Here is a 26,537-nt window from a genome sequence, read left to right on the forward strand (position 1 = left end):
TTGGAGAATACAATGCTAGGTGAAGTTAGCTAATAGTATAAAACCAAATGCTGAATGTTTGATAAAGGAGGATGATTCATAGTGGGATTGGGAGGGGGAGCATGGGAGTATTAGATGAACTCTAGATATGGCAAAGGGGTGGAAGGGGAAGAGAGGGCGCATGGGTGTAAGAAAGACAGTGGAATAAGATGGGTATCTTTACCCTAGTACGTTTATGAAGACATGAATGATGTGAATATATTTTGTATACAACCAGAGATATAGAAAATTGTGCTCTCTATGTGTAATATGAATTGCAATGCATTCTGCTGTATTATAACAAATTAGAATAAAATTTTTTAAAAAAATTAAAAAAGATCACAATACAACCCTTGGATAATGTTATAAAAATTGTTATTTAAATATTCAAAAGTATGTGAATACAAAGATTGTATGAATTATTTTAATAAATTCTTTTTATTTTTCTATTAAAAATAAAAAGACATTTTAAACAAAACTTTGAGCCAGACTTTTCTTATTATATATATATATATATATATATATATATATATATAATATTTTTATTATATATATATATATATAATATTTTTATTATATATATATATAATATTTTTATTATATATATATATATATATATATATATATATATAATATTTTTAAGAACCAACAATTCTGAATCTATGCAATCCTCCTGGCAAGATTCCAGAGACAAATGGGGAAGACTCACTCTCCCCCCCTTCCTAGATTCTCCAGTTATTAGATGTTGACTTGAAACATAAAAGCTGCATTCAGAACTCAGATCTGCAACTCTCAATGGGGTTTTTTCTGACACCTTGGGGAAGCCTTTCAACATCCTGGCCCATGGGAGCCTTAGGCACCTGGAAACTATCTATGATGGAGCTCATTCAGAAAAAAACTGTAAGTCCTGGGAGAACAGAAGATTTGCTCAAATCACGTGGGAGCTCTTTTGATCCACAAAGATCCCTAGTGAGGTAAGGCAGGGCACAGTGCTCTTCATTGCAGTCTGATCTAGTTGGACAATAGTCAGGAAGTTGGAAAGCAGCCAGCTCTGAAAAACAGATATATGTAAGATTTCTAGGAATAGAAAATACCATTGATTTGGGGGTACCCTGAACAGGCTGCCTCTATCATACAGTCAATGGTGTCTGTTATAGGTTGGGACTGGGCTGCAACTTTCTTTAAGAATAAATTTGTACATGGGTTTTTCTACATACTTGAGTATACTAGAGAAAGACTGATGTGGGAAATGATGGGAAGGGGTTATATCAGAGAATGTGCTGAGCAAACCTTAGAAATTCATACATTTTCTTCAAAATCCATTCTGCTGAAAGCAGTGAGCAATGCTTTATATCATTTACATTAATAAAACCTTCTGGGGTACATATATTTGAGGGTTTAATGAAAGCATTAAAACTTCATAATTACTTGGATTTAAATGTCAGAGCCACTAATTGTTAGTAGAACAGCTATGGGAAACCAATTGGATAATCTTAGCTACTTTTCTTATCTATGCCATAAGTAGGATTATCTCCTTGAAGACAAAATGGGGTACAGCCAACAGTACAAATAACATAGTATCTAATAGATGCTCAATGCATATTGGTTTATATTATTTTGTTTTCTTAAAGACATGGATAAGGGATGCAGGATGGATAAAAAACATTATAGGCAATTTGTATTATTAATCTCCAAAAACATAGGTAAGTTTCTTCTCCTTCATTCCCTACTAATTTCTCCAAGATGGAGTCAGCAAAAAATAAGTGCTAAATGAATTTTATATTGTTGTAGAGTATCCCAGATATATCTCAGATTTAACATTAGTATCAGGAAACTATTAGCACATACAGTGTTTGAGGATTTTTGCAGACTATACAATATTTATACCAAAAGTTGTATAGTGATCGTAGAATGATTACCTTAAATTTATTCTAAAATTATTTTTTACAATGATAAAATGTTTTATTATTTTCCCCTTTATTATTTATTAACTCATTGGAATGAAAAAAAGTATGGAAAAACATCATTTGTATTCAGTAAGAATATATAATATAAAAAGGAGATAGACATGAAGAGATATAAAATACAATATGAGAAAAAATAATTGACAGGTAAGTACACCTACTATAGGGACATCAAGGAGGTTTTCCATGATCATCCAAAGTATCTAGGAAAATAATCCAGAGGAATTTGATATGTGAATAGAATTTCATTTCTAGTAAATAATTATTATATGTTTTTATGTTTGAAAGTACCAGGCAGAACAAAGACACAAGGTTACTAATACAATTGGTCAGAAAGTGACCAGTTTGCTATGGAAAGAAGTGGAGAAATGTGTTTCAATGTTTATTTAAATTTAGTAATATTTTACAAAAGCATGAGAGGCCACATCTTATCCTAATGCTTTGGTTTGCATTTTTTAATTTATCCAATTGCATTTCTGCATTATTTATTTTGTTATCTTAAACACCAGGGGTAATCATGAATACATGTAGACAATTAAGAAAAGCCTAATAATGGTAAAGGTAAATTATATGTTGTCTATGATCTTTTCTACCTATCACACATTTTAGACTTTTCCTATGTTGGATGTGCATTCATTTAGATTTCTTTTTTGTGTCTAAAAAATTTCTGTTTAATTTTAATTATATTATCCATAAATATATATTTATAGGTATATTCTTATAATGAAATATATCAAATTATTTTTTACTTTTATTTTACTATCCTTCATATTAGTTCAGATAAATATGCCTTTTTATTTTCAGTTATACTTAGTGCACCATAACATAAAGGTAGCACAAATTTTTAACTTAACTGCTACTTTCATAAAGGATGGTGGCTCTTAGTCATTTTGAATGATTAAATTATAGTTTGATAAAAGTAAGAGCATTTTAATAACTAAGAGTTAAAATTCTTTTTCCCTTAAAAAAATAGTAAACAAACATGAGGGAAGAGATTTTGTTGCTGTTGTTATAAATGTTCCAAAATCATTCCCCTTTTCAATTATTCCTGTAAATCTTTGATGAAAAAACTAAAAGAATAAATTTACTCTGAAAAATATTATTTGATCATAATTATTGTATCATTACAAAATTCCAGTAATCTGATTTCCCTATATTCTTGTTCTCTCTAATATAGCCCTGGATAAGTAATGGCATCCCCAGAACTTCCAAAGCTCTGTGGACACTGTTTCCATGGGTGTAAGAGACTCTGACATTCAAATAGTGAGAGTAAGCCAAAACTTTCTTTGTGAAACTTCAAAAACAGTAGCTAAAATTATCAAATCATTGCAATTCAATACAACCCAGTGTGCTGTACATATTCCAACACTGACTTCCTTGGACAATGACTTAAAAGAGTTGCTTTTCATGATCATCAGTACTCCATAATTATAAATATCTATAATAGTAATTAAAGAGTGTCTGGAATAGCACTGATCATATTTCTTAAAAATAAAAGTTAATAAAAAAGACAATCTACTAAGGGGCCTACATGATTAAAAAAATGTAGTTATAAAAGTCATTTCTCAGAAATGGAACTAGTGCAATAAGCAAATTGCAGTATGGAGCTGAAATGTTGTCATGAAATGCAGAAGTGTGTGGAGAAGGGAAAATTGTGAACTGAAGCTTAGGTGGATGCTTACGTACATGCTTAAGCTTAGTAGGTGCATAGGTGCAGAGTGCGTTTACACAAGAGCAAGATTTTTAACTAATTACATAAATTAAGGAAGTGATAGAAACTCACGTCAAGAGTAACCAACAACTGTGTGGACTGAGGAGAGTCATTAAAGTACAATGATTTGTTTATTTCCTGAGAAACTGTGTCAGCCGTCTCCTGTTATCATTCTGATGAGTCTCATGCAGTTGTGAGTAAACGTCCTGGTGATCATTCTATAAATGACACATCTGCTCAGTGTTGGTTGTCCTGTCTCAAAGCCATACACTGTTGCTTGGAATGTGTATAAACTACCATTTTACTCCCGCCCCCCCCAAAAAATAAATTCTTTATTTGCAACTTTCCTCTTGTCTCACTATTATAACTACACTCTCTCTTACTCCTAAAAATGTAAGACTCTTAAACATTCTTTAATTCTCAATTGGTATTATGGAACATGATAATTTAATTATCCTGGATCATGGTGAATTTTTCATATATGTATTTATCTATAGTTTTTGGTACATAACGATTTTTTCCGCATTTAGCATTTGTATATCAGTACTTACAAATTCCAAATTCATATATCAGTGAAAATATCAACATTTATGTATTTGTAAAAATGGTTGAAGTTAATCTGGGAAAGGTTAAAAAGATTCCCATGATTTGGTACATGTCAATAAGAACGAGTGGTCCTTCCATCCTCATCCTCCGTGTAGACGGCACCTTCAGGCACTATTTTCATCCTTTCCTGCTACTTTCTTCTCAAGGCAGATTGACTGTAATTGAACCTGACTCTACAGGTGATAGAACAATTTCTATCAATATTCACAGGTATGGTAATTACTCCATGACCCACATTGCTTTACAATTTGCTTTCTTTGACAGTCTGTAAAATTTATAAATTATTGAAAAATATATAAGTTGTTATTTTTTCAGTTTAGAGGAAACATCCATGAGAAGAACTGGAATATCTGATCCTTGTGATGTCAGCATACAATAAAACCAATATCCATCCATCAACCTTCGTTCTCATTGGCATTCCTGGGTTGGAGGCTGCTCACTTCTGGATCTCCATTCCTTTTTGTTTGGTTTACCTTTTGGCCCTCCTGGGAAACTCTTCACTTCTGTTTATCATCAAGACAGATCCCAGCCTCCATGAGCCAATGTACCTCTTCCTCTGCATGTTGGCTGCTGCTGACCTTGTTGTGTGCACTACAGTTGTCCCCAAACTTCTCAGCCTCTTTTGGTTCCATGATGGAGAGATTCCCTTTGAAGCCTGTCTCACTCAAATGTTTCTGATTCACTCTTGCTCCACCATGGAGTCTGGCTTCTTCCTGGCCATGGCTTTTGACCGCTATGTAGCCATTTGTAATCCACTAAGACACTCAGCTATTCTGACACACAGTGTAATTGGAAGAATAGGTCTAGCTATTGTCCTCCGGGGTACAACACTTCTCAGTCCTCACCCTTTCCTGCTTCGTTGGCTTCCCTACTGTAGAACCAACATAATTTCCCACACCTACTGTGAGTTCATGGCCCTCATCAAGATTGCCTGTGCTGAGACACGAATCCGCAGAGCCTACAGCCTCATTGTTGTCTTCCTTACTGGAGGAGTGGACTTCATACTGATCATTTGTTCTTATGTGCTCATCCTCCACACTGTCTTCCGCCTCCCATCCAAGGATGCCAGACTCAAGACCCTGGGAACCTGTGTCTCCCATGTGTGTATCATCTTGGTGTTCTATACCCCAGCCTTCTTCTCTTTTCTCACCCACAGATTTGGGCACCAAGTAGCTCCTCATGTCCACATATTTGTGGCTAACATCTATCTTCTCGTACCACCCATGGTGAACCCCATTATTTATGGAGTAAGGACTAAGAGAATACGAGACAGATTTCTTAAATTGTTCAGTTTTTGAAAGCCTCTCTATTGAAGAATTTTAATTTTGATTAATATCTGAATAAAACACTGTTAGCTGGGTGCGGTGGTGCATGCCTATAAACCCAGTGACTTGGGAGTTGAGACAGGAGGATAGTGAGCACAAAGTCATGCTCATCAAAATAAGACACTAAGCAGCTCAGTGAGACCCTTTCTCTAAATAAAATACAAAATAGGCTGGGGATGTGGCTCAGTGGTTGACTGCCCCCGAGTTCCGTCCCTGGTACCCCAAAACAAACAAAAACAAAAACAAAACACTGTGTTATCTGTCTTAGAATGTGTGGTTATTCCTTAAGCTGCTCTTTTCATTATCAGATGACTAAGGATTTTCTGTAGGAAATGATTTATCCAAAGACAATGTGTTTTGTCACAGATGTGTCAATTATGGAAGCATACCAGTAATGTTCTTCAAGTAAATCGTGGCCTTAATCTAAAATGAGAATCACATCATTCTTCTCAATAATAATTATTTTAATATAATGACTTTGGCTGACATGCAGTGTATATGGTATTATGAATTAACATTAATACTTATTTACTCTAATTATATAAATCATTGTCAGAACATATTTAGGGATTAAGTTCAGAAAAATTAAAAACAGGAGTCTGCAAGAATATATCATTGTCTTTTTCTCAGTGTTTTTAAATTTTAATTTAATTTTTTGAAGATATGGTCTCATTATGTTGCCTAGCCTTGTCTGCAATCCTCCCCAGTAATTGACACTGCTGGTGTATATCACCATTCTTAGCTTGTGAACCATTCTGACAACCCTCTTAGTACTTCCTAGGATGTTATGTTTAGATTTCTGTTTATTCCTATGTTATTCTTCCCTAACTATTTTGAGAGATCTTACTTAATCATCAATTTTTTTCTATATTTGAAGACCAATTGCAATTGACCCATTTATGTTTCATATGTCCAGGAGAATATGCTAAATTCTTCAATGATAATAAAATTCCAGTGTCTCTCTCTAAAATTTTAAATTTTGAGATGATCCTATTTATTTTTCTGCAATGTAAATTATTTAATAGGAGCATATGTGGAATGATATTTGACTATTTTACTTATATGACTGAATATTTTATATTCTCATGGTTTTCCTGGATATCTAAACTTTTTGAAATCTATTCAGCATTCTGGGGAGTGATATATCAAAAATTACTAAAACAAAGAAAGTATTTTGATATGTTGTCTGCTATTCTCTTTAGGATTTTTGCAGGTCATTTTTACTTTAAGTTCCTCTTTAGCTAATGCGCATGAAATTTGTAGCAAACATTGTACTGAGACAGGTGTATTCCAAGTACAACTCTTTATCAAACTGTTCTTTTCTCAAAAACAAAACTAAACAAAAAAAAATTGTGTGGGAAATAATCAGAAACAAGAGAGAGAGAGAGAGAGAGAGAGAGAGAGAGATAGGAAGGATTAGAACTAAATCAACATCACACAGGACAGTAGGTCATTGTTAGACCTTTGTGACATACTACCATATTTACACACTTCTTTTTCTTCACCTTTTAACTAACCTCCTTTCTTCAGTATGTAATTTGACATTCAACATACACTGTTACTAAATAAAAATCTTTTCTCTTATCAGTTTCTCTAAAGACTTCATTATTTCATCCTCCTGCTTGAACTATGCTTTTGTAGCTTCCCAATTTGTTTTTCCAGTTATAATATTCTATTAATCTATTAAATTCACTACCCTACTCCTCTTTAAATGTTATTACTGTAAAACATCTATTGGCCAAATTGTCATTAATTAATAGATAACTATTCTTTCTCACTGATTTCTATTAAGTCTTGTGCATTTCTTTGTTTTCTGTTGTTTTACATGGATAAATCTCACAGGCATTATGTTAAGTGATGAAACTCAGACACATAAAAACCACATGCTACATGAATGTAGCATGTTTCAATGGAACTAAAGAAAAGACAAAACTGCAGTGGGAATAGTGTCCTGTCACTCATGCTTTAAGGTTCTCCATGCAATTTTTATAAGCAGACTAAAATAAATAAATACTGTCGTTACAACATGCATAAACCTAAAGGATATTATGTTAATTAATCAAGGCACAGAAAGACTATACTGCTTGTTCTCATATAACAAACCTGGAGAAGCATAGCTCATAGAAACAGGAAAATAGGATAATAAGAGACTAGAGACCTGGGGCCAAGCATACATGATGAAATAAATGTAATATTTAAATGAGAGAAATGAGCTGGAGAAATCTTGTGTATGCCATGAGGGGGATCGTTAGCAACAATATATTGATACTAGAATATAGTTAAGGGAACTGATCAGAAGTGTTTCAACTTCCAAAAGTAGTAAGTACAGTGCAATCTACATATTAAATAACTTGAATTAACTATTGTAAATGTATACACAGGTCAGCACATCGTGTTGTACACTGTAACTAGGCAAAATTTTTCTTTGAAATTAAAAGAATGAGCAATTCTGCCCATAGACACATACCTATTTGTATATTTACAATTTCAAAGTCAATTATGCTCTATAAAATCACTTGAATTCTTAATTAGTAAATATATGGAACTATTCATTACAGTGTTCGGTTCATATGAGTCTCAGATCATAGTATTTTCTCAAGTGATCAAAGTATCTATCTATCTATCTATCTATCTATCTATACTTTGTATATAATAAACATACATATATTTTATGAAGAATATCTCATTTAGTATACAGTTCTTACAAACAAATCACATAATCTGATTTAGTGCCAGGCACTGAAGGGAACATTTGTATTATATAAGTATTTATGCTAACATTCTGGTATGATGCATCAATTTTCTCAGTATTGAAAACTTACTCTTCCACATAGGTATTTGCCTGTGAAAAAATTAGCAGTCATTTTAAAAATCCTTCTGCTGTATTCTTATAGGCAAAGCTGCCTGTGTTAGAATGTGTCATTTTTCATGCCTTATGACCTCTTCAAACCTGCAGTCACATGCATCAGTCAAAAAGAATTAGCCACATTACAACCCTGGTTAACTTGAATGTAAATGACTTTGTCTTCTGACCTCACAACAAAGCTGTACTCTATACCGATTTTTAGTGGTTGATATCTCAAGAATACACAAATGTGCCATATTCTTCATCCACTAGGAATGCAAATTTCAACAAATTTAGTTTAAATATAATTGACTTTTATTAGTGATCCAATAATTGGGCATCATCCTGTCTCAAAACAGAAGGAGCTCTGTTGGGCAGAACTGAACTGTTGGGTTTGTAGAGCAGATTGAGCAGGAACAAGAACACAGAATAAGACAAAGAACTGAGTTCGTTAAGATCATTTTGCTTTCCTTGTAAGGGTCCAAAAAAAGGGACTTCTTTATGCTGATGGGTCAGGTCAACTGGTCCCTTTCTTATTGGTTGCTATGAATGTCTAATTTGTGGGAGAAACTGACCTGCTTGGAGATTTCCTATTAGCGTTTCACTTAATTATAGTACACTTAGCACAAGTGACACCTTGCTATTTTTTCTGGGATACTCTTGCCTTGTGCAAGGCCTCAGTCCGAAACAATGACCTCCAGCAAATTTTATGAAACATAGCTTTCCCATATCTCTATCACACATGATAAATGTTGCTTTAATACGTCTCAGATAGGCCTCATATACAAGTAAGTGAACTCCTCCTTTCTTTTCTGGGATAACTATTTGGATTACCTTTGAAATTATAATCTAAAGAACTATAACCCATTTCAGGATGAAAATTATCTAACAAACTTATTTTCTCCATAAGGCACATGAGAAATTTCTGACACCTAGGAACAATGCATAGAACTTCAGCACTGTACTTGCAGGCTACTTTAAAGATTAGAATTCTTAAAAAAATAGGAAAAAGATATTGAATGTATGATTATGACAGGTAGCATAAATGACATTCATTCATATTATGAGCTAAACTAAATCTCAGATCCTTGGTCAACCTCAGCTTGGACCATCCATGTCTGGAATTGAAAATATGACAGATATTTGCATGTTGAAAATGACTTTGGCCATCAACATTTACTTAGGATTTCAAATGTGTTTAAGGACTAGACAAATTTTCAATTCTCAGTCTCAATATATATCTGTAATTTATATTAAATACATGCTTAAGATGTACATGAAGAATAAAAAGAATCAATATAAAATGACAAAATCTCAAGTTTTACAATTAACAAAATTGGGGTCAAATTTTCCATATTAATGTTTAGGTAAAATTTAATTCTCATCATTTTGTTATTTAAAATGATAAAATTATTTCATATGAGGTTTATTCTGATTGTTTATGAAATCAATATGTTTAATATCACAACACAGAACTTGGAGTATGATATAAAAGTTTTGAAATCTAATGTGATACAAATATTCAAAATTACATAAACAGAAAGTTATGATATAAAATTATCCCTGATAGCCAGATTGCATAGACTATATTAGTATATTTTTATACCTTCCTACTAAAAATAAAAAGACATTTTAAACAAAACTATGAGTCAGAATTTTTTTATTTTATACCTGCATCTTATATATATCATACACGCGCACACACACACACACACACACACACACACACAATGCTGAGTTTCCACAATCAAGCTGAGATGCTGAGATAAAGGCTTCCTAGGCAGATGGTGAAGACTCCCTCCCTCCCACTTCTTGGATTATCCATTCACTAGATGTTGACTTGAAACATATAGAAACTTCATTCTGAATTCAAATCTGCAACTCCCAATGGCTTCTTTCCCTGACACAGTGGGAAAACATCCACCTCCCTGTTCATGGAAACTTAGGAACCTGGAATCTGTCTATGACTGAGCTCATTCAGAAAGGGAGAACACAAGATGTGCTCAAGCCAGGTGGTTCCTCTTTTTGATCCACACAGAGCCCTACTACAGTAACAGTTACTCTTACTACATCCCAAACTAGTTGGACAATAGGTAGTTTCCAGGGCTCTACTGAGAATAGCCATGCACTGAAAAAGTGATGTGTGTAATATTTCTAGGGAAAACAGATGCCATTGGTTTGGGGGTACCCTGAACAGGCTGCATTTGTTGTGCATCAATGCCATCTCTACTCTTTTATATCTTGGGACTGGGCTGCAACTTTCCTTAAAAATACATGTGTATGTGGGTTTTACTGTATAATTCAGTACATCAGTGTAAGACTGATTAATGAAATGATTGGGGGATATGTATCAGAGGAAATTCTGAGCAAATCTTGAAATCTATGCATTTTTAGCAATGCTTCATCCTACTCAAAGTAGTCAGAAATGCATCATGCCATTTTACATTTATAAAACCCTATGGGGTACATATGTTGCAGTATTTAATGGAAGCATAAAAATGTCATAATAATTGGGGTTCAAATGTCAGATCCATTAGTGACAGTAGAATATCTCTAGGAAACCAATTGTTTGGTCTTAGCTGCTTTTCTTATCCATGTCATAGTAGAATCACCTACCCTAAAACTCCCTTGAGTACAAAATGGGGAAAAGCCAACAGTACAACTAATATGGTATCTAACAGATGCTCAATTAATGTCAGTTTATACTATTTTATTTTTGTGAAGAGATGGATATGGGGCACAGGAGTTCCCCAAAAGTCATTACAGACATACATTTATTCTTCTCCAAAAGTATGCATATGTTTTTTTCTCTTACATTCCCTCCCAATTTCCTTATCATGTGGTCAGAAAAAAAATGTTGACTAGATTTATATTGCTTGAAATTTATCTCTGGATATGTCTCAAAATTTAATATTATAATCAAGATATTGTTAGTGTAGCTCAGGTTTTGAGGATTTTTATAGACTATACTATATTAATGCTGATGAATTTGTAGTGATTCAAATTATACTGAAATTACTTTCCAGAAAAATAAAACTACTACCCACCTTCCCCTTTTATTCTATATTAACTCAATAGAGTGAAAAGAAAATATATGAAAATATATCATTTCTACCTAGCAAGCATCTGCAGTATAATGAGAAAAAGACATGATAAAATATAAAATATAATATGAAAAAACATGATTAAGAGTCAAGTGCACACCATAGGGACACAAAGGAAGTTGTTCATGATTGTTCAAGTGTCTAGAAAAATTACCTTAGAGCAGTTGCTATGTGAATAGAGACTTTACTTTTAGTCAGAAGCTATTAAATGGTTTTTATCTTTGAAAAAAAAACACATTGAATAATAACACAGCACGATTGCTATTATTGATGGAGAAAGTGATGAGTTTCCAATGGAGATAAATGTGGCGAAATGTATTTCAATGGTAAGAAAAATCAGTAATACAAGACATGGAAGACCTTATTTATATCTTATGTATATCCCTGGTTTGCATTTTCATGCAATTAATATAATTTAGCTCTGCGTTATTTATGTTATTACCTTAAACACTACAGGGGACCACAAATATGTTGAATACATTGTGGCTATTATAAAAAAACACACTATATTTGGGCTGGGATTTTAGCTCAGGGGTAAAGCACTTGCCTAGCACAGGTAAGGTCTTAGATTCAATTCTCAGGACCACACAAAAATAAATAAATAAAATAAAGGTTAAATTCTTTTAAAAAAATCACACCATAGTGACAAAGGTAAATTATTTTCTGTCTGTGCTCCATTGTATTCATCACACACTTTAGACTACTCCTAAATTGGGTGTGCATTCATTTAGCTTCCTTTAGACTACTCCTAAGTTGGGTGTGCATTCACTTAGGTTTCTTTCTGTGTCTAAAATTATTTCAACTTAAGTGGATTTATATTATATCCATACATATATGTTTTATATGTATATTCCAAATAATAGTGGAAAATAGCAAATCAATATAAATTTTATTTGAAAATATTTAATATCAACCCATAGCAATATGCCTTTTTATTTTAAGGATATTGAGTATACCATAATCTAAATGTGTCACAATTTTTTCAATTCAACTATTATGTTTATGAAGGATGGCTACTATTAATAATTTGAATGATTAAATTATTATTCGATTTTTTTAATATAAATATGGAATTATTAAACAATATTCCAATAATCTAGTTTCCTGTGTTCTTGTTTTGTCCAATTTATACCCTGGGTCAGAAACAACATTTCCAGACTCCCCAAATCTCCCCTGTTCCACAGGTGAAAGAGATTCTCTATTCCTATAGAGTTTGAAGGTCAAATAGTGAGCGCAAGCAGAAATTTTGGTTGGAAATTTTTGAAGACTGGCTTAAGGATTGCATTTTATAATCACTAGTACTCCATAACTATAAATATCTATAATAATAAAAAAGAGATTCTGCCATAGTGCCAATCATATTTCTAAAAAGGAAAGTCAGAAGAGAATGCCTTCTAAGGGACCTGTATCATTTTAAAGATGCTGTTCTAACAATCATTCATGAGAAAAGGAACAAGTACAATAAGCAAATTGCAGTATGGAGTTAGAGGCAGGGTTACAAAATATAGAAGTATTAAGAGGAAAGGGAAAATTGTAAACTAAGGCTTAGAGTAGCAGATGCATGGGGAATGAACTCACCCAAGAGCAAGTTCTTTGACTATTTACAGAAATAAAAGTAAGTGATGAAACCTCAGACTTCAGGTTATAATCATGTTGTTAATAATATTCTGCTAAGGTGAAGAGTAACACACAGCTGTGTGGCCTGAGGAGAGTCATGAAAGTACAATCATTTGTTCATTTCCCAACACACTGTGTCAGCCTTCTCCTGTTTTCATCTCACGCAGGTGTGAGTAAACCTCCTTGTCATCATTCCATAAATGGCACATCTGCTGTATGCTGGTTTTTCAGCACTATTTCAAAGCCAATCTCTGTTGCTTGGCATATGTATAAATTACTATGGCTAAATACTAAAAAAAAAAGATTTATCTATTTAAAACCTTCCTTCTGCTCACATTTATAACTTCCCTATTTCTTATTCCTCCAATCACAAACTCTAAAACATTCTTTAATTCTCCATTGTAAGCCACATGATAGGATTTTGACATATTTAAATTTGAATTTTCATCTTTATAACTTTTCCTCATTTATTATCCATACATCACTCATATTACACATTAAAAATTCTTATATCAATGTCAATGTATTGGTGAAATTATTAAAACTATTCCATGCATGCTTTAGGAGATTCACAGTATTCTTGTTAAGAATAATGAAGTAAGTATACCTTAGTAAGAAAAAAGAAATACTTCTAGAAGATCTGACTACACACACACAAACACACACACACATACCCCATCTTTATCTATATTTAAGTGGTAATAATATCTGATTCTAATGAAAAAATTTCTATCTAAAATTCACAGGTATTGTAATTACTCTGTGACCCACATTGTCTTACAATTTGGCTTCTTTGACAGTCTGTAAATTTATATATATTATTATTTTGTCAGTTTAGAGGAAACATCCATGAAGAGTAAACTGAAATATCTGAACCTTATGATGTCACCATACAGTAAGACTGATGTCCATCCATCAAACTTCATTCTCATTGGCATTCCTGGAGGCCACTCACATCTGGATCTCCATTTTTTCTTGTTTGATTTACTTTAGGATCTACTGGGAAACTCTTCACTTCTGTTTATCATCAAGACAGATCCCAGCCTCCATGAGCCAATGTACCTCTTCCTCTGCATACTGGCTATCAATTAATTACCTTGTTGTGTGCACTACAGTTGTTCCCAAACTTCTCAGCCTCTTTTGGTTCCATGATGGAGGGATTCCCTTTGAAACCAGTCTCACTCAAATGTTTCTGATTCACTGTTGCTCCAATGTGGAGTCTGGTTCTTCCTGGCCAGATCATTATATAGACATTTTTTAACCTATTAAGACACTCAACTATTCTGACACACAGTGTAATTGTGGAAATAGGTCTAGCTATTATATTCCTGGGTACAACACATCTCAGTCCTAACCCTTTCCTGCTATGTTGGCTTCCCTACTGCAGAACCGATATAATTTTCCACACCTACTGTGAGTTCATAGCTCTTTTCAAGATTGCCTATACTGAGACATGAATCTGCAGAGCCTACAGCCTCATTGTTCCCTTCTTTACTAGAGGAGTGGACTTTGTACTGATCATTTGTTCTTATGTGCTCATCCTCCACACTGTCTTCTGCCTCCATCCAAGGATAATAGACTCAAGAACCTGGGACTTGTGTCCCCCATCTCCCTTGTCTGTGTCATGTTAGTGTTCTATACCCCCAGACTTCCATTCTTCTATATTCTTCTATACCTCCATTCTCACCCAGAAATTTGGGCACCAAGTAGCTTCCCATGTCCACATATTTGTGGCTAACATCTATCTTCTCGTCCCACCCATGGTGAACCCCATTATTTATGGAGTAAGGATCAAGAGGATAGAGACAGGTTCCTTAAGTTGTTTAGCTTTTGAAAGCCTCTGTATTGAAGTATTTTCATCTTTGATCAATATCTAAATAAAACACTGTGTTGTCTATCTTAAAATGTGTGGTTTCTTCCTTAAGGTCCTCTTTCATCATCAGATGGCTAAGAATTTTGTCTGTGAAGTAACCTATCTTAAAGACAATATGTGTTATCACAGGTGTAAGTACTGATTATGAAAGCATAGCAGGAGTATTTTCCAAATAAGTTGTGGGTTTATTCTAAAATGAGAAATCATTATTCTGCTCAATAACGATTATGTAGTCACTATGACTGACATGCTGTGTATCTGAGAGTGCCAATTAACATAAATACTCCTATAATATCAGTATAGAAAACATGAGTCTGAATTCATTTAGGAATTAGGTTTGTAGAAAAGCACGAGTCTATGCAAAAGAATCACCATAAGCTGTATTTTCCAGCAGCTTCTTCAGTTTGTTTTTTGTTTGTTTGTTTTAAATTTCTTTAGTTGTAGTTGGATACAATACTTTTATTTTATTTATCTATTTTTATGTGGTGCTGAGGATTGAACCCATCTCCTTGCATGTGCTAGGCAAGCTCTCTACCATTGCCCCAGTTTGTTTTTGAGATGGAGTCATACTATGCTGCCCAGCTTGATGTTCAAGCCTCCTGAGTTATGGGAAGTTTTCATGTGTATCATTAGTCTTACCTCCTGAGCCTTTATGACAACACTCTTACTTCATCCTAGGATGTTATGTTTAAATTTCTGTTTATTCCTATATTACTGCTGATTACTTGTCTTTTGAGCAATTTTAGTTTGTCATTCATTCTTTCTCATATATGAAATAAAAACTCGCTATATTTGCCCTATTTTATATATAGTCAAATCTCACTGAATAGGGTTTTCAGAAACAGTGTTCCACAAACTCATGTGCTGAAACTGCTCCTTCCACACTTCATAATCACCCTTAGTTTTAAATGTAGTTCACAAATGTTTATTGGTGACAATTCACTGGGGAGACTGAAATGCCAAATGCAACGTTTGTAATACAGTAAGGGTTTCTGTGGTACACTCAATAATTAGACCTTTTTTTTCCATTGTGATTCCTGAAAGGATGGAGATAAAATAAAAGCAGAGAGGTGTTCTTAACAAATAGTATCTTTCATATTGATGAAGACTATTTTGGAGGTTTTGATAGTAATCATTTCATTAAATCCTAGAGATAGACATGTATTCCTAATTGGAACAGGAAGATATACTGTATGGAAGAAAATGGAGAAACACAGGACTTCTACATAAAGATAACTTACTCGGAAGTGGAAGGGAACTTCTTAAATAAACTCACTAACTTTATTATTTCCCCATATTTTTATTGGTGCTTTATAGTTATACATAATAGTGGAATTCATTATTACATGTATATGTACACAAAATATAACGATAGAGTTTGGCCAATATCATTCCTCAGTATTTCCCCTCTCCCTCTTCTCTTTTCACCCCTGATCTCTTTTCTCTACTATACTGATCACCTTTATGAGCACCCACCCCAACTTTCATTTACTTTTTCTCTTTAGTTTCCACATATGACGGAAAACATAAGACCCTGGAATTTCTGAGCTTGGCTTATTTCTCTTAATTCTGTTTTAGTCAGCTTTGTCATCACTGAGACCAAAAGACAAGAACAACTTAAAGGAGGAAACCTTTATTTTGGCTCATGATTTCGGAGTTCTCAGTCCATGGATAGCTGACTCCACAGCTAATAGGCCCAAAGTGAGGCAGAACATTATGGCAGAAGGGCGTGGCAGAGGACAGCAGCTCAGGATATGATAACAGGAAGCAGAGAGAGAGCTCCACTCATCAGGGACAAAATATAAACCCCAAAGCCATGCCGATAGTGGCCCACCTCCAGTGGCCATACCCTGCATGCCTACAGTCACCACTCGTTAATTCATATGAGCAGATTAAGTCAACAATAAGGTTACAACTCTCAGAATCTAATCATTTCACCTCTGAACATTCTTGCTTTGTCTCACACATAAGTTTTTGGGGTTCAACACATATCCACAACATAACAACATATTGTTCTCAAGTTCCATTCATTTTTGCAAATAACATAATTTCTTTTTTCTTTATAGTTAAATAAAACTTCATTGTGGGGCTGGGGCTGGGGTTCAGGGGTAAAGCACTTGTCTGGCATGTGCAAGGCACTGGGTTCGATCCTCAGCACCACATAAAAATAAAAAATAAATAAATAAACAATTAAATAAATAAATAATAGTATAAAAATCACATCAATCTTTAAAAAAAAATCTCCATTGTGTATATATATTTCATTTTCTTTTTTATTGATTTTATTATTTTTTAAATACATGATAACAGTGGAATGCATTACAATTCTTATTATACATATAAAGCACAATTTTTCATATCTCTGTATATAAAGTATGTTCATGCCAATTTATGCCTTTATACATGTACTTTGTTTTTTTGGGATTACAATTCTTAATTCACATATATACCACAATTTTTCATATCTTTGTATATAAAGTATGTTGACACCCAGTTCAAGTCTTCATACTTGTACTTTGTATAATAATGTCCATCACATTCCACCATCCTTGATAATCCCCTGCCCCCTCTCTTTCCCTTCCACCCCCCTTCCCTATCTAGAATTAATCTAATCCTACCATGTTCTGCCTCCCTACCCCACTATGAGTCATCCTTCTTATATCAGAGAAAACATTCGGCATTTGTTTTTTGAGGATTGGCTAACTTCACTTAGCATTATCTTCTCCAATGTCATCCATTTACCTGCAAATGCATGATTTTGTTCTTTTTTAATGCTGAGTAAAATTCCATTGTGTATATATGCCACATTTTTTTAAATCCATTCATCCACTGAAGGGCATCTAGGTTGGCTTTACAGTTTAGCTATTGTGAATTGTGCTGCTATAAACTTTAATGTGGCTGTGTCCCTGTAGTATGCTGTTTTGAAGTCCTTTGGGTATAGTCCGAGGAGAGGAATACCTGGGTCAAATGGTGGTTCCATTCCCAGATCTCCAAAGAATCTCCATAATGCTTTCCATTCTGGCTGCACCAATTTGCAGTCTCACCAGCAATGTATGAGTGTACCTTTTTCCCCACATCCTGGCCAACACTTATTGTTGTTTGTCTTCATAATAGCTGCCATTCTGACTTGAGTGAGGTGATAACTTAGAGTAGTTTTGATTTGCATTTCTCTGATTGCTAAAGATGATGAGCATTTTTTCATATATTTGTTGATTGATTGTATATCCTCTTTTGAGAAGTGTCTGTTCAGGTCTTTGGCCCATTTGTTGATTGGGTTATTTGTTTTTTCAGTGTTTAGCTTTTTGGATTCTTTATATACCCTAGAGATTAGTGCTCTATCTGATGTGGGAGGGGTAAAATTTGCTCCCAGGATGTAGGCTGTCTGTTCACCTCACAGATTGTTTCTTTTGCTGAGAAAAACTTTTTAGTCTGATTCCATCCTATTTATTGATTCTTGCTTTTAATTCTTGTGCTTTAGGAGTCTTATTAAGGAAGTTGGAGCCTAATCCCACTTGATGAAGATTAGGGCCTACTTTTTCTTATGTTAGACGCAGAGTCTCTGGTTTAATTCCTAAGTCCTTGATCCATTTTGAGGTAAGTTTTGTGCATGGTGAGAGATAAGGGATTAATTTCATTTTGTTGCATATGCCAATTTGTGCTATCTTTTCTCCAGTGCATGTTTTTGGCACTTTTGTCTAATATAAGATAACTGTAATTTTGTAGGTTAGTCTCTGTGTCCTCTATTCTATACCATTTGTCTACCAGTCTGTTTGGTGCCAATACCATGCTGTTTTTGTTACTGTTGCTCTGTAGTATAGTTTAAAGTCTGGTATAGTTATGCTCTTCACTCTGTTATAGTGATGGCTTCACTATTCCTGCTAAAGATTGCACATCAATCTTTAAAAAAAAAAATGGGCTGGGGATGTAGCTCAAGTGGTAGCGCGCTCACCTGGCACGCGTGGGGCACTGGGTTCGATCCTCAGCACCACATAAAAATAAAATAAAGATGTTGTGTCCACCAAAAAATAAAAAATAAATATTAAAAATTCTCTGCTCTCTCTCTCTTAAAAAAACAATATTTTAAAAAAAAAAAACCTCTATTGTGTATATACATCACATTTTCTTTATCCATTTATCCATTGATTGACATCAAGACTCATTCCATCATTTGGCTATTGTGAATTATGCTGATATACACATGAATATGTATGTATGCATTACTATAGTATAATGACATTAATATATTTAGTATAAATTCCAAGATACTTAGTTTTTTTTTTTAATTTTTTTGTGGTTTTTTTTGGTCTTTTTTGGAACTGAGGGTTGAACTCAGTTTATTCTTACCAAATTTTCAAGTTTATCACCCCTTTTTCAATAGCATAGAGTGAATAAAGATATGGAGAAAAGGTTAGCTTTATAATACCTGAAATAAAGAGTGAAGAAAAGCCAGGCATGGTGGTACAGGTCTGTTTTCAGCAGCTTGGGAGGCTGAGGCAGGAAGATCATAAGTTCAAAGCCAGCTTCAGTAATTTAGCAAGCGCCTAAGCAACTTGTGAGACTCTATATCAAAATATATTTTTTAAAAAGGGTTGGAGATACAGCTCAGTGGTTAAGTCCCTGGGTTAAGTCCTTGGTATACAAAAAAAGAAAAAAAAAGTAAATAAAAATATTTTGCTTCAGTAGTTTGAAAAAAATGTTTCAAATAGGCTGGGGTTTTAGCTTAGTGGTAGAGAGCTTGCCTATCATGCATAAGGCCCTAGGTTTGATCCTCAGCACCACATAAAAATTGATTCAAGTATATAAATATTCATTTTTAGATTAAGGACATGATGCTGGAATAATAACATCTAATAATTATACAGTCTCTTCTCTATTCTTTATGTATCTTATCCCAACAATTCCTTACTCAAACTTGACAAGAATTGTAGCATTAATATGATATTTTTATGGGTGCTGTGGTGCACGCCTGTAATCACAGTGGCTCAGTATGTTGAGGCAGGAGGATTGCCAGTTCAAAGCCAGCCTCAGCAAATTGAGACACTAAGCAATTCAGTGAGACTCTGTCTCTCAATTATATACAGATTAGGACTGGGGATGTGGCTCAGTGGTTGAATGCCACTGAGTTCAATACTGGTACCTCCTTTCCCCAAAATATGCCTTTTTACAAATAAGGAAACAGAAGCACAGAGAAAGTATTTAACTTTCTATAGTTATAGAGGTAGCTAAGATGAAGGCTGTATTTGAACCTAGGAAAACCCACTAGGTTTTTCTCCCTAGAACTCCATCAATTAATTATCAGAAAAACTGGGAATAGGTCTAGACACCTGAGAAAGTCTTCATCACAGGTCTGACATAGTAGAGGAAAATAGATGCCTGTATATGGTAGGAACTATACCCACCCAATTGCTTCTCCCTTCTCTTCCCAGAGGAGCAAGAGTCTTAAGTTACTGGGGCATAGTATACATGAAGAATCATTGCTGCTAAGAGAAAGGAGCATCAACAATCCCTCTAGCCATAGCATCTGGCAGGATCATCCAAAGTCTCCAACAGCTCAGGGAGGGGTACAATCACTGGGAAGCCTCCATCCCCAGGACCCAGAAACGGCACCAGCCTAAGACTGAAGCTCACCCGGCATAGAATATAATAGAATATCCCCCAGTTCCCACCACCAGACAAGCAGGGGTGAAGCAGCAGCAATCAAACCCACTGAGAGAGGCTCAAGAACTTGGAGGTTGGACTGATCTCTGATTCAGGAGGAAAGGGAAGACCTCAAGCTGACAGCAGGGTAGACATTGAGAAAGGCCCTCTATAGCCTGTGCTGCAGTCACTACAGACTTTGATAGCAAGAAGAAGAGATGGATGATGAATCAAATAGTTGTTTACTCATTAAATAAATTGAATGTGTAGTTAGCAGCCTAACAGAAAACTCCAAGCCCAGATGGCTACATTGGGGAATTCAACCAAGTTTCAAGAACTATGTACCAATTCTACACAAAATGACCAATATTTAGCAAGAGAGTAAACACTTCTAAATTCACTCAACATAAATGGGGCAATAAAATTTAGAGGTTATTTTCTAAGTAAAATAAATAGAAAGATAAGGGATGAGTTCAATATTACTGAAGGAATCACAAAGCATAACTGATAGATTTATTTCTAAAGGAATTCAAGTTCAGAATTCAATTTTGATACAAATTTCTTTTAAAAATTTGTGACATCATATTTTCTATTGTAATAGAGTGGGGTTTTTTGTATTTGTTTGAGTGTTTTTTATGAAGAGCACGCTAACAAATCTCCCCTTACAGTTTTAAATGATTATTTGTGATTTAAAAACTAAGCAGTTCTGCCATAAAAGTATTTTAAGAAACTTAGGCTTTTCTAAGATTTCATAAATTTTCCCTTGAATTTTTTCCTCACATAATGTCAAAAATGTCACATGGATCTAGATAACACTGAGGGATGATATATAGAACTAGAGTTCCATTAATACAAATAAACAAAAGCCCACTTATGTTGTGATAGACCTGGAACATCACAGGGACTTGAACATTCCATAAGGATGAAAAGCCTCTAAAAGTGGTGTTAAGAAGAAAAAAAAGGGGGGGAGGGGGAAATGACAATAGACAAAACTGGAATTCAATAGATTATTTGAAAGAGATATCAGTAAGTTTGACTCTATAAACACATCCAACAATTAAACAATAAATCTTTAAAAATAAAAAGATAACAAATTTAACAAAATTGCCAAGTTTTGCACATAATTATCATATTCACAGTATTACTTTCTTAACATCTGACATTAACATAGCAAAGTCAAGAAAACATTCTTTTTTGTTTTGTTTTGTGTTTTTGGTGCTGGGGATTGAACCCATGGCCTTGTGCATGTGAGGCAAGCACTCTACCAACCAGTCCCCAAAACATTCTTTTTGATACTGAATTCAGGCATATGAAAATACTCTAGGATTTGTTATTTTATACCAACACTAATCAAACTGATCTGGTATTTTTTATAGTTCTTTATGAAAGTCTCTAGGGGTTTTGTTGTTGTTGTTGTTGTTTTGGTTTTTTGCTTGTATATAAATTTTGCTTGGTTTTGCCTTCAGCTCCTGGTAACTTCAATGTGCTCAGTAACAATGGAAGCAGGACAGTGTTGGTTTTCTTCCACAGTATAAATCTAAATAATTTGTAAACATTGGAAATATATAAATACTTTATATATGCATAAGATTTGGGCTGTAATGTTTATTTCTGGGATAAGGAAGCAGACTTAACAGGCCAAAGAATTGCTACTGATAGACCTTCCCTAAGATAGATGTGCCTTTCTAATGTTCTCTGTCCAGTTTGAACATCAGAAATTACTGCCACTCCTTTCTTTTTCCTTTTTCTTCTCCCATCCATCTTTTTTTTTTTCTTGTGGGACTGGCAATTGAACCCAGGAGCATTCTGCCACTGAACGCTATCTCCAGACATTTTTTTTTAAATTTTCTTTTTTTTAATTATTATTTTTATTTTTTTAAAAAGGATGTTTTTTTTAAAAAGGATGTTGCTAAGTTTCCAAAACTGGACTTGGAATTGGCAGTCTTCCTGTCTCAGCCTCCTTAGCCCCTAGTATTTACCAGCATGTGCCACCATGCCCAATTCACTACTCCTTTCTTAAAACATTCTTTATAAACACCAGGGCTATTTTATTTCTTGGCAAACATTTTCAGCACCTGGTCTCTAATCTGTTTAGTTCTGACTCCATAAATTACAGGGTTGAGCGCAGGTGGAATGACTACATAGAAATTGGCTAGAAGGATGTGGATGTAGCGTGGTATGTTCCTGCCAAACCTATGGGTCATGAATGAAAAAAATGCAGGGGTGTAGAAAGTCAGCATGACACACACATGAGAGCCACAGGTGCTAAGTGCTTTGAGCCGGGCATCCTGAGAAGAGAGTCGAAATACAGCCTGAAGGATCTGGACATAGGAAATGACAATGGCTATGATGTCACACACCAGGATAGAAATGGCACACAAGCCATAGATGATGTTGATCTTGATGCTGGCACAGGCCAGGCGGGCAATGCCCATGTGTTCACAATAAGTGTGTGGGATGACATGGTGCCCACAAAATGGTAACCGCAGGATGAGTAGAACAAAAGGAATGGCGAAAGACAAGGGTCTCAGGAGGATTACCCACGCAATGATGAACACCATTTTGTTAGTCAGCACTAATGTGTAGTGAAGAGGGTTACAGATGGCCACGTAGCGGTCATAGGCCATGGCCACAAGTACAGCTGACTCCATGCCAGTGTACAGGTGGATGAAGAACATCTGGATGAGACAGCCCTCAAACGTGATTTCTCTCAGGTTGAACCAGAAGATGCCAAGCATCTTGGGAATGGTGGATGTGGACAGGCCCAGGTCAATAGATGACAAAATGGCCAGAAAGTAGAACATGGGCTGATGGAGATTGTGTTCAGTCCGGATCATATAAAGGATGGTTATATTCCCAAGTACAGCAGTCAGGAACACAGCAAAGAAAGGAAGACCAATCCAGTGATGCATATTTTCCAGTCCAGGGATCCCCAGAAGGAGGAAAGAGTGTGGATGAAATAGGGTGGTATTAAGTGAAGCCATTTTTCAGAGCTCTCTATATTAAAATACATTTAAGGCTAAATTCCTCTCAGTCACTGAGTAAGTCTCATCCTTGTTTAATGCACACACACACACACACACACACACAAGAAACTTCTATCACATTTACCCATATTTCTGTATCACAGAGGCTTGAAAGTATATAAAGTTTAATGGTACAATATGGCATACTCTATCACAATCATTCAATTTAATTCAACATTTCAGTTCAACAAACTGATTATCCAACATTTAATTGCAGAATTGTATGCAAAGACTGATTGCAAATGATGACCAAGAGAAGCGTTCCTTTCCTCATGAAACTTAAAGTGTTAGTGATTTAAAGTTAGTGGTAGTGATTGTTATCAGTTATACAAGTAAGCAATTTAAATTAATAAAATATTACTAAGATAAAATTATTCCCCTTGCCTCTTTTGATATACAAAAACTTATCCTGGATTTTTTATACTATTTCATAGAAGAATATTTGGTTTATAACTACATACTTTATGAACAAAAAAGTAGGAATGACTTAGACATGATAAAAGTCATTATGATTGTAAATAGGCCATATTTCTGTGCTGTGGAAATATAATTCAGTCTTCAAAAAAATTAATGAAGCAAATCAGAATCTTCTAAATCAATTTTGTATATGTGTAGACATCCTTATTTAAGCTTCTGAAACTATTTCTCATCCCATAGTTGTCTTCTGATCTCTCCAGTACACTCTGCCTTGAGATTATAATATTGAAGACACAGTAAACTATGTATCAGGACAATACTCTCACTGCGGTCTGCTTCTAATAGAAAACACATACACACTCTTCATTTTTGACCTGATGATAGGCTTTGCTACTTTTAGGTGTCTTCTGGTTGACACTGTCAAGAAAGAAACACCATTTATACACATGCACACACAAAAGGATTTATGTTCAACTTTTTAAGATATTACAAAGTTGTTAGGTAAGTAAGGTAGTTTATATACATCACCCCTTGACACTAATTCTATCATTTTCTTCTTATAACAAGTTGTTGTCAGGATATAACCTGTTAATGAAGCTAAGCACTACTAAAGAGCTCTCTTACACACAATTCTCAGCATGTGTGTGCATGTATGCGTGCATGTGTGTGTCTTGCAAAGGTGCATAGCAGCTTACGTCTTTAAAAAATTCCCTAAAAAAACCCTTATAATGGAGAATTTGATCAATTTTATTGGAAGGAGACAACAAAATTGAGTTAAGATAATTAGTCAACAGCAAACAAATTGCTAGATTGAGAGACTAGAAGAGATTTTTCAAGAAAGAAAAAAAATAACTATTTAGAAAACTATCCCTACGAGCAGGGATGACTGTATGTAAGGAGTAAAGTAAGGGGTTGGGGAAAGAGTTGTAGTACATTTTAATCTATAATCACACTTTTTCTCTTTGTTTCAGCTAATTTAACAAAATTCTGTGCATGATTATGGTAGAATATTATTCAATATACACAGGGATTGAGTTCATGTTCTGTATCATTGCCAGGTGATTCATTTTCAGGATATTAGGGAAAATTATTTTCCTTATGCCTACAAAATTGTTCATCAAAAAAAGCTGGGGGTAGTTAAGGTTACTGGTTATCCCATTCTTAAGAATATCACAAAGTAAAAAGCTATAGTGAGCTTACTTCCAATGTAGCTTATCAGGAAATCCCTAGCAGGGGATTTTAATATAGTTAAAGGCGACTGATTTTCCTTATCGTTAGAGATCTGCACATAAACTGAGTTACACACTTAGAGACTACACCACTGTAAATGATTAAAACTACTTGGGGGAAAGTAGAAAGTGATTTGTTGTGTTTGTCATGGTTGCAATGGATAAAGAATAATTTTGAATGGTCTCAGATAAATCAAATATAGTTCTCCCTTCCTGTTAAACAGGCTTGGGCTAGAGCCATTATCAGACCTTTAAATTATGTTATAAGAGATTGAAGAAGACATATAATGAGAAATAATTAGAAAATATGAAGAGAAAGAACCTTCATAGATCAATAAATAGACAGGATCCAGGTCAGCAAATAACTACAGTACACAGAAAAATTAGCAAAAATGTCAAATGATATATGAACTGCATATAGAGACTACATAGAAAGAATGAAAGCCACAGTTGCTCAAATGTACAAAAGATTATTCCAACACATTCTTACCATCAGTTCTCATAGTATTTTCCTATGATCAGAAGGTTTTAATTTCTTCCCACTACTATATCACCTACTGTTCTTTCCTTTGTGCTCAGCTAGCCAGAGGTAAGAATACATACTAAAATGTTACTTATCAGCAGAGACACCTGGAGAAGTGATCATATCTCCCATACATTCTTCTGAATTCCATATACTTAGGAGGGTTGTGTTTTATACTGTGTTCATAACCTCTAGAGTGAGACCTTAGGAACATCCTGGGGACTCTGGAGACCACAGAATTCTGAAATCAGAATTAACCCTTTCACATTAAGTTAAGAGATACAGAATAGACAATCCATGTCCTGACTCTGAAACTGGATTCTCAAATTTAGGATTATCTTAATTCCAGGAGAAGGTGATGATGATGATGATGATGATGATGATGATGATGATTATAAATTTCTTAAATTTTTTTTTTCCAACAGGGGGCCTGGATTTTGTTCTATGGTCTTTATCCTGACCTCACCAAGCAGTGTGGGGCCCTTCCATGGCCCTTAATATGTTGGCTAATGACTATAATACTGCTGGGTTTATCTTATTAATACTGTGCAAAACTACCACATTAACTCATATTTTTTATAATTGTGCTACTACAAAAAAATTAAGCAAGCACACTATGACCATTACCATGACTCAATATTT

General features: G+C 34.5%; 2 protein-coding genes and 1 pseudogene across 2 annotated transcripts; 2 read left to right on the top strand and 1 right to left on the bottom strand.

Moving 5' to 3' along the window:
• Positions 1–2,018: 2,018 nt before the first annotated feature.
• LOC124091149 (olfactory receptor 52D1-like) lies at positions 2,019–5,597 on the top strand. The gene is made up of 2 exons (XM_046442120.1): positions 2,019–2,028; positions 4,639–5,597. Exons 1-2 carry the CDS (start codon positions 2,019–2,021, stop codon positions 5,595–5,597), a joined length of 969 nt encoding a protein of 322 aa, XP_046298076.1.
• Positions 5,598–14,039: 8,442 nt separating this feature from the next.
• LOC124091150 (olfactory receptor 52R1-like) lies at positions 14,040–15,067 on the top strand (annotated as a pseudogene).
• Positions 15,068–22,748: 7,681 nt separating this feature from the next.
• Positions 22,749–23,687, bottom strand: LOC124091214 (olfactory receptor 52E1-like). The gene has a single exon (XM_046442181.1). The coding sequence runs from the start codon at positions 23,682–23,684 to the stop codon at positions 22,749–22,751; it is 936 nt and encodes a 311-aa protein (XP_046298137.1). The 5' UTR covers positions 23,685–23,687.
• Between the last annotated feature and the right edge of the window lie 2,850 nt (positions 23,688–26,537).

The sequence above is a fragment of the Marmota monax genome, unplaced genomic scaffold (genome assembly GCF_021218885.2).
Source record: "Marmota monax isolate L192 unplaced genomic scaffold, Marmota_monax_Labrador192_F-V1.1 WCK01_AAM20220418_F8-fsc00068, whole genome shotgun sequence".
NCBI classification, from domain to species: Eukaryota; Metazoa; Chordata; class Mammalia; order Rodentia; family Sciuridae; genus Marmota; species Marmota monax.

What these genes read in the sequence shown, in the direction of transcription:
- LOC124091214 (XM_046442181.1), bottom strand. Translation starts at nt 23,684, where the DNA reads ATGGCTTCACTTAATACCACCCTATTTCATCCACACTCTTTCCTCCTT.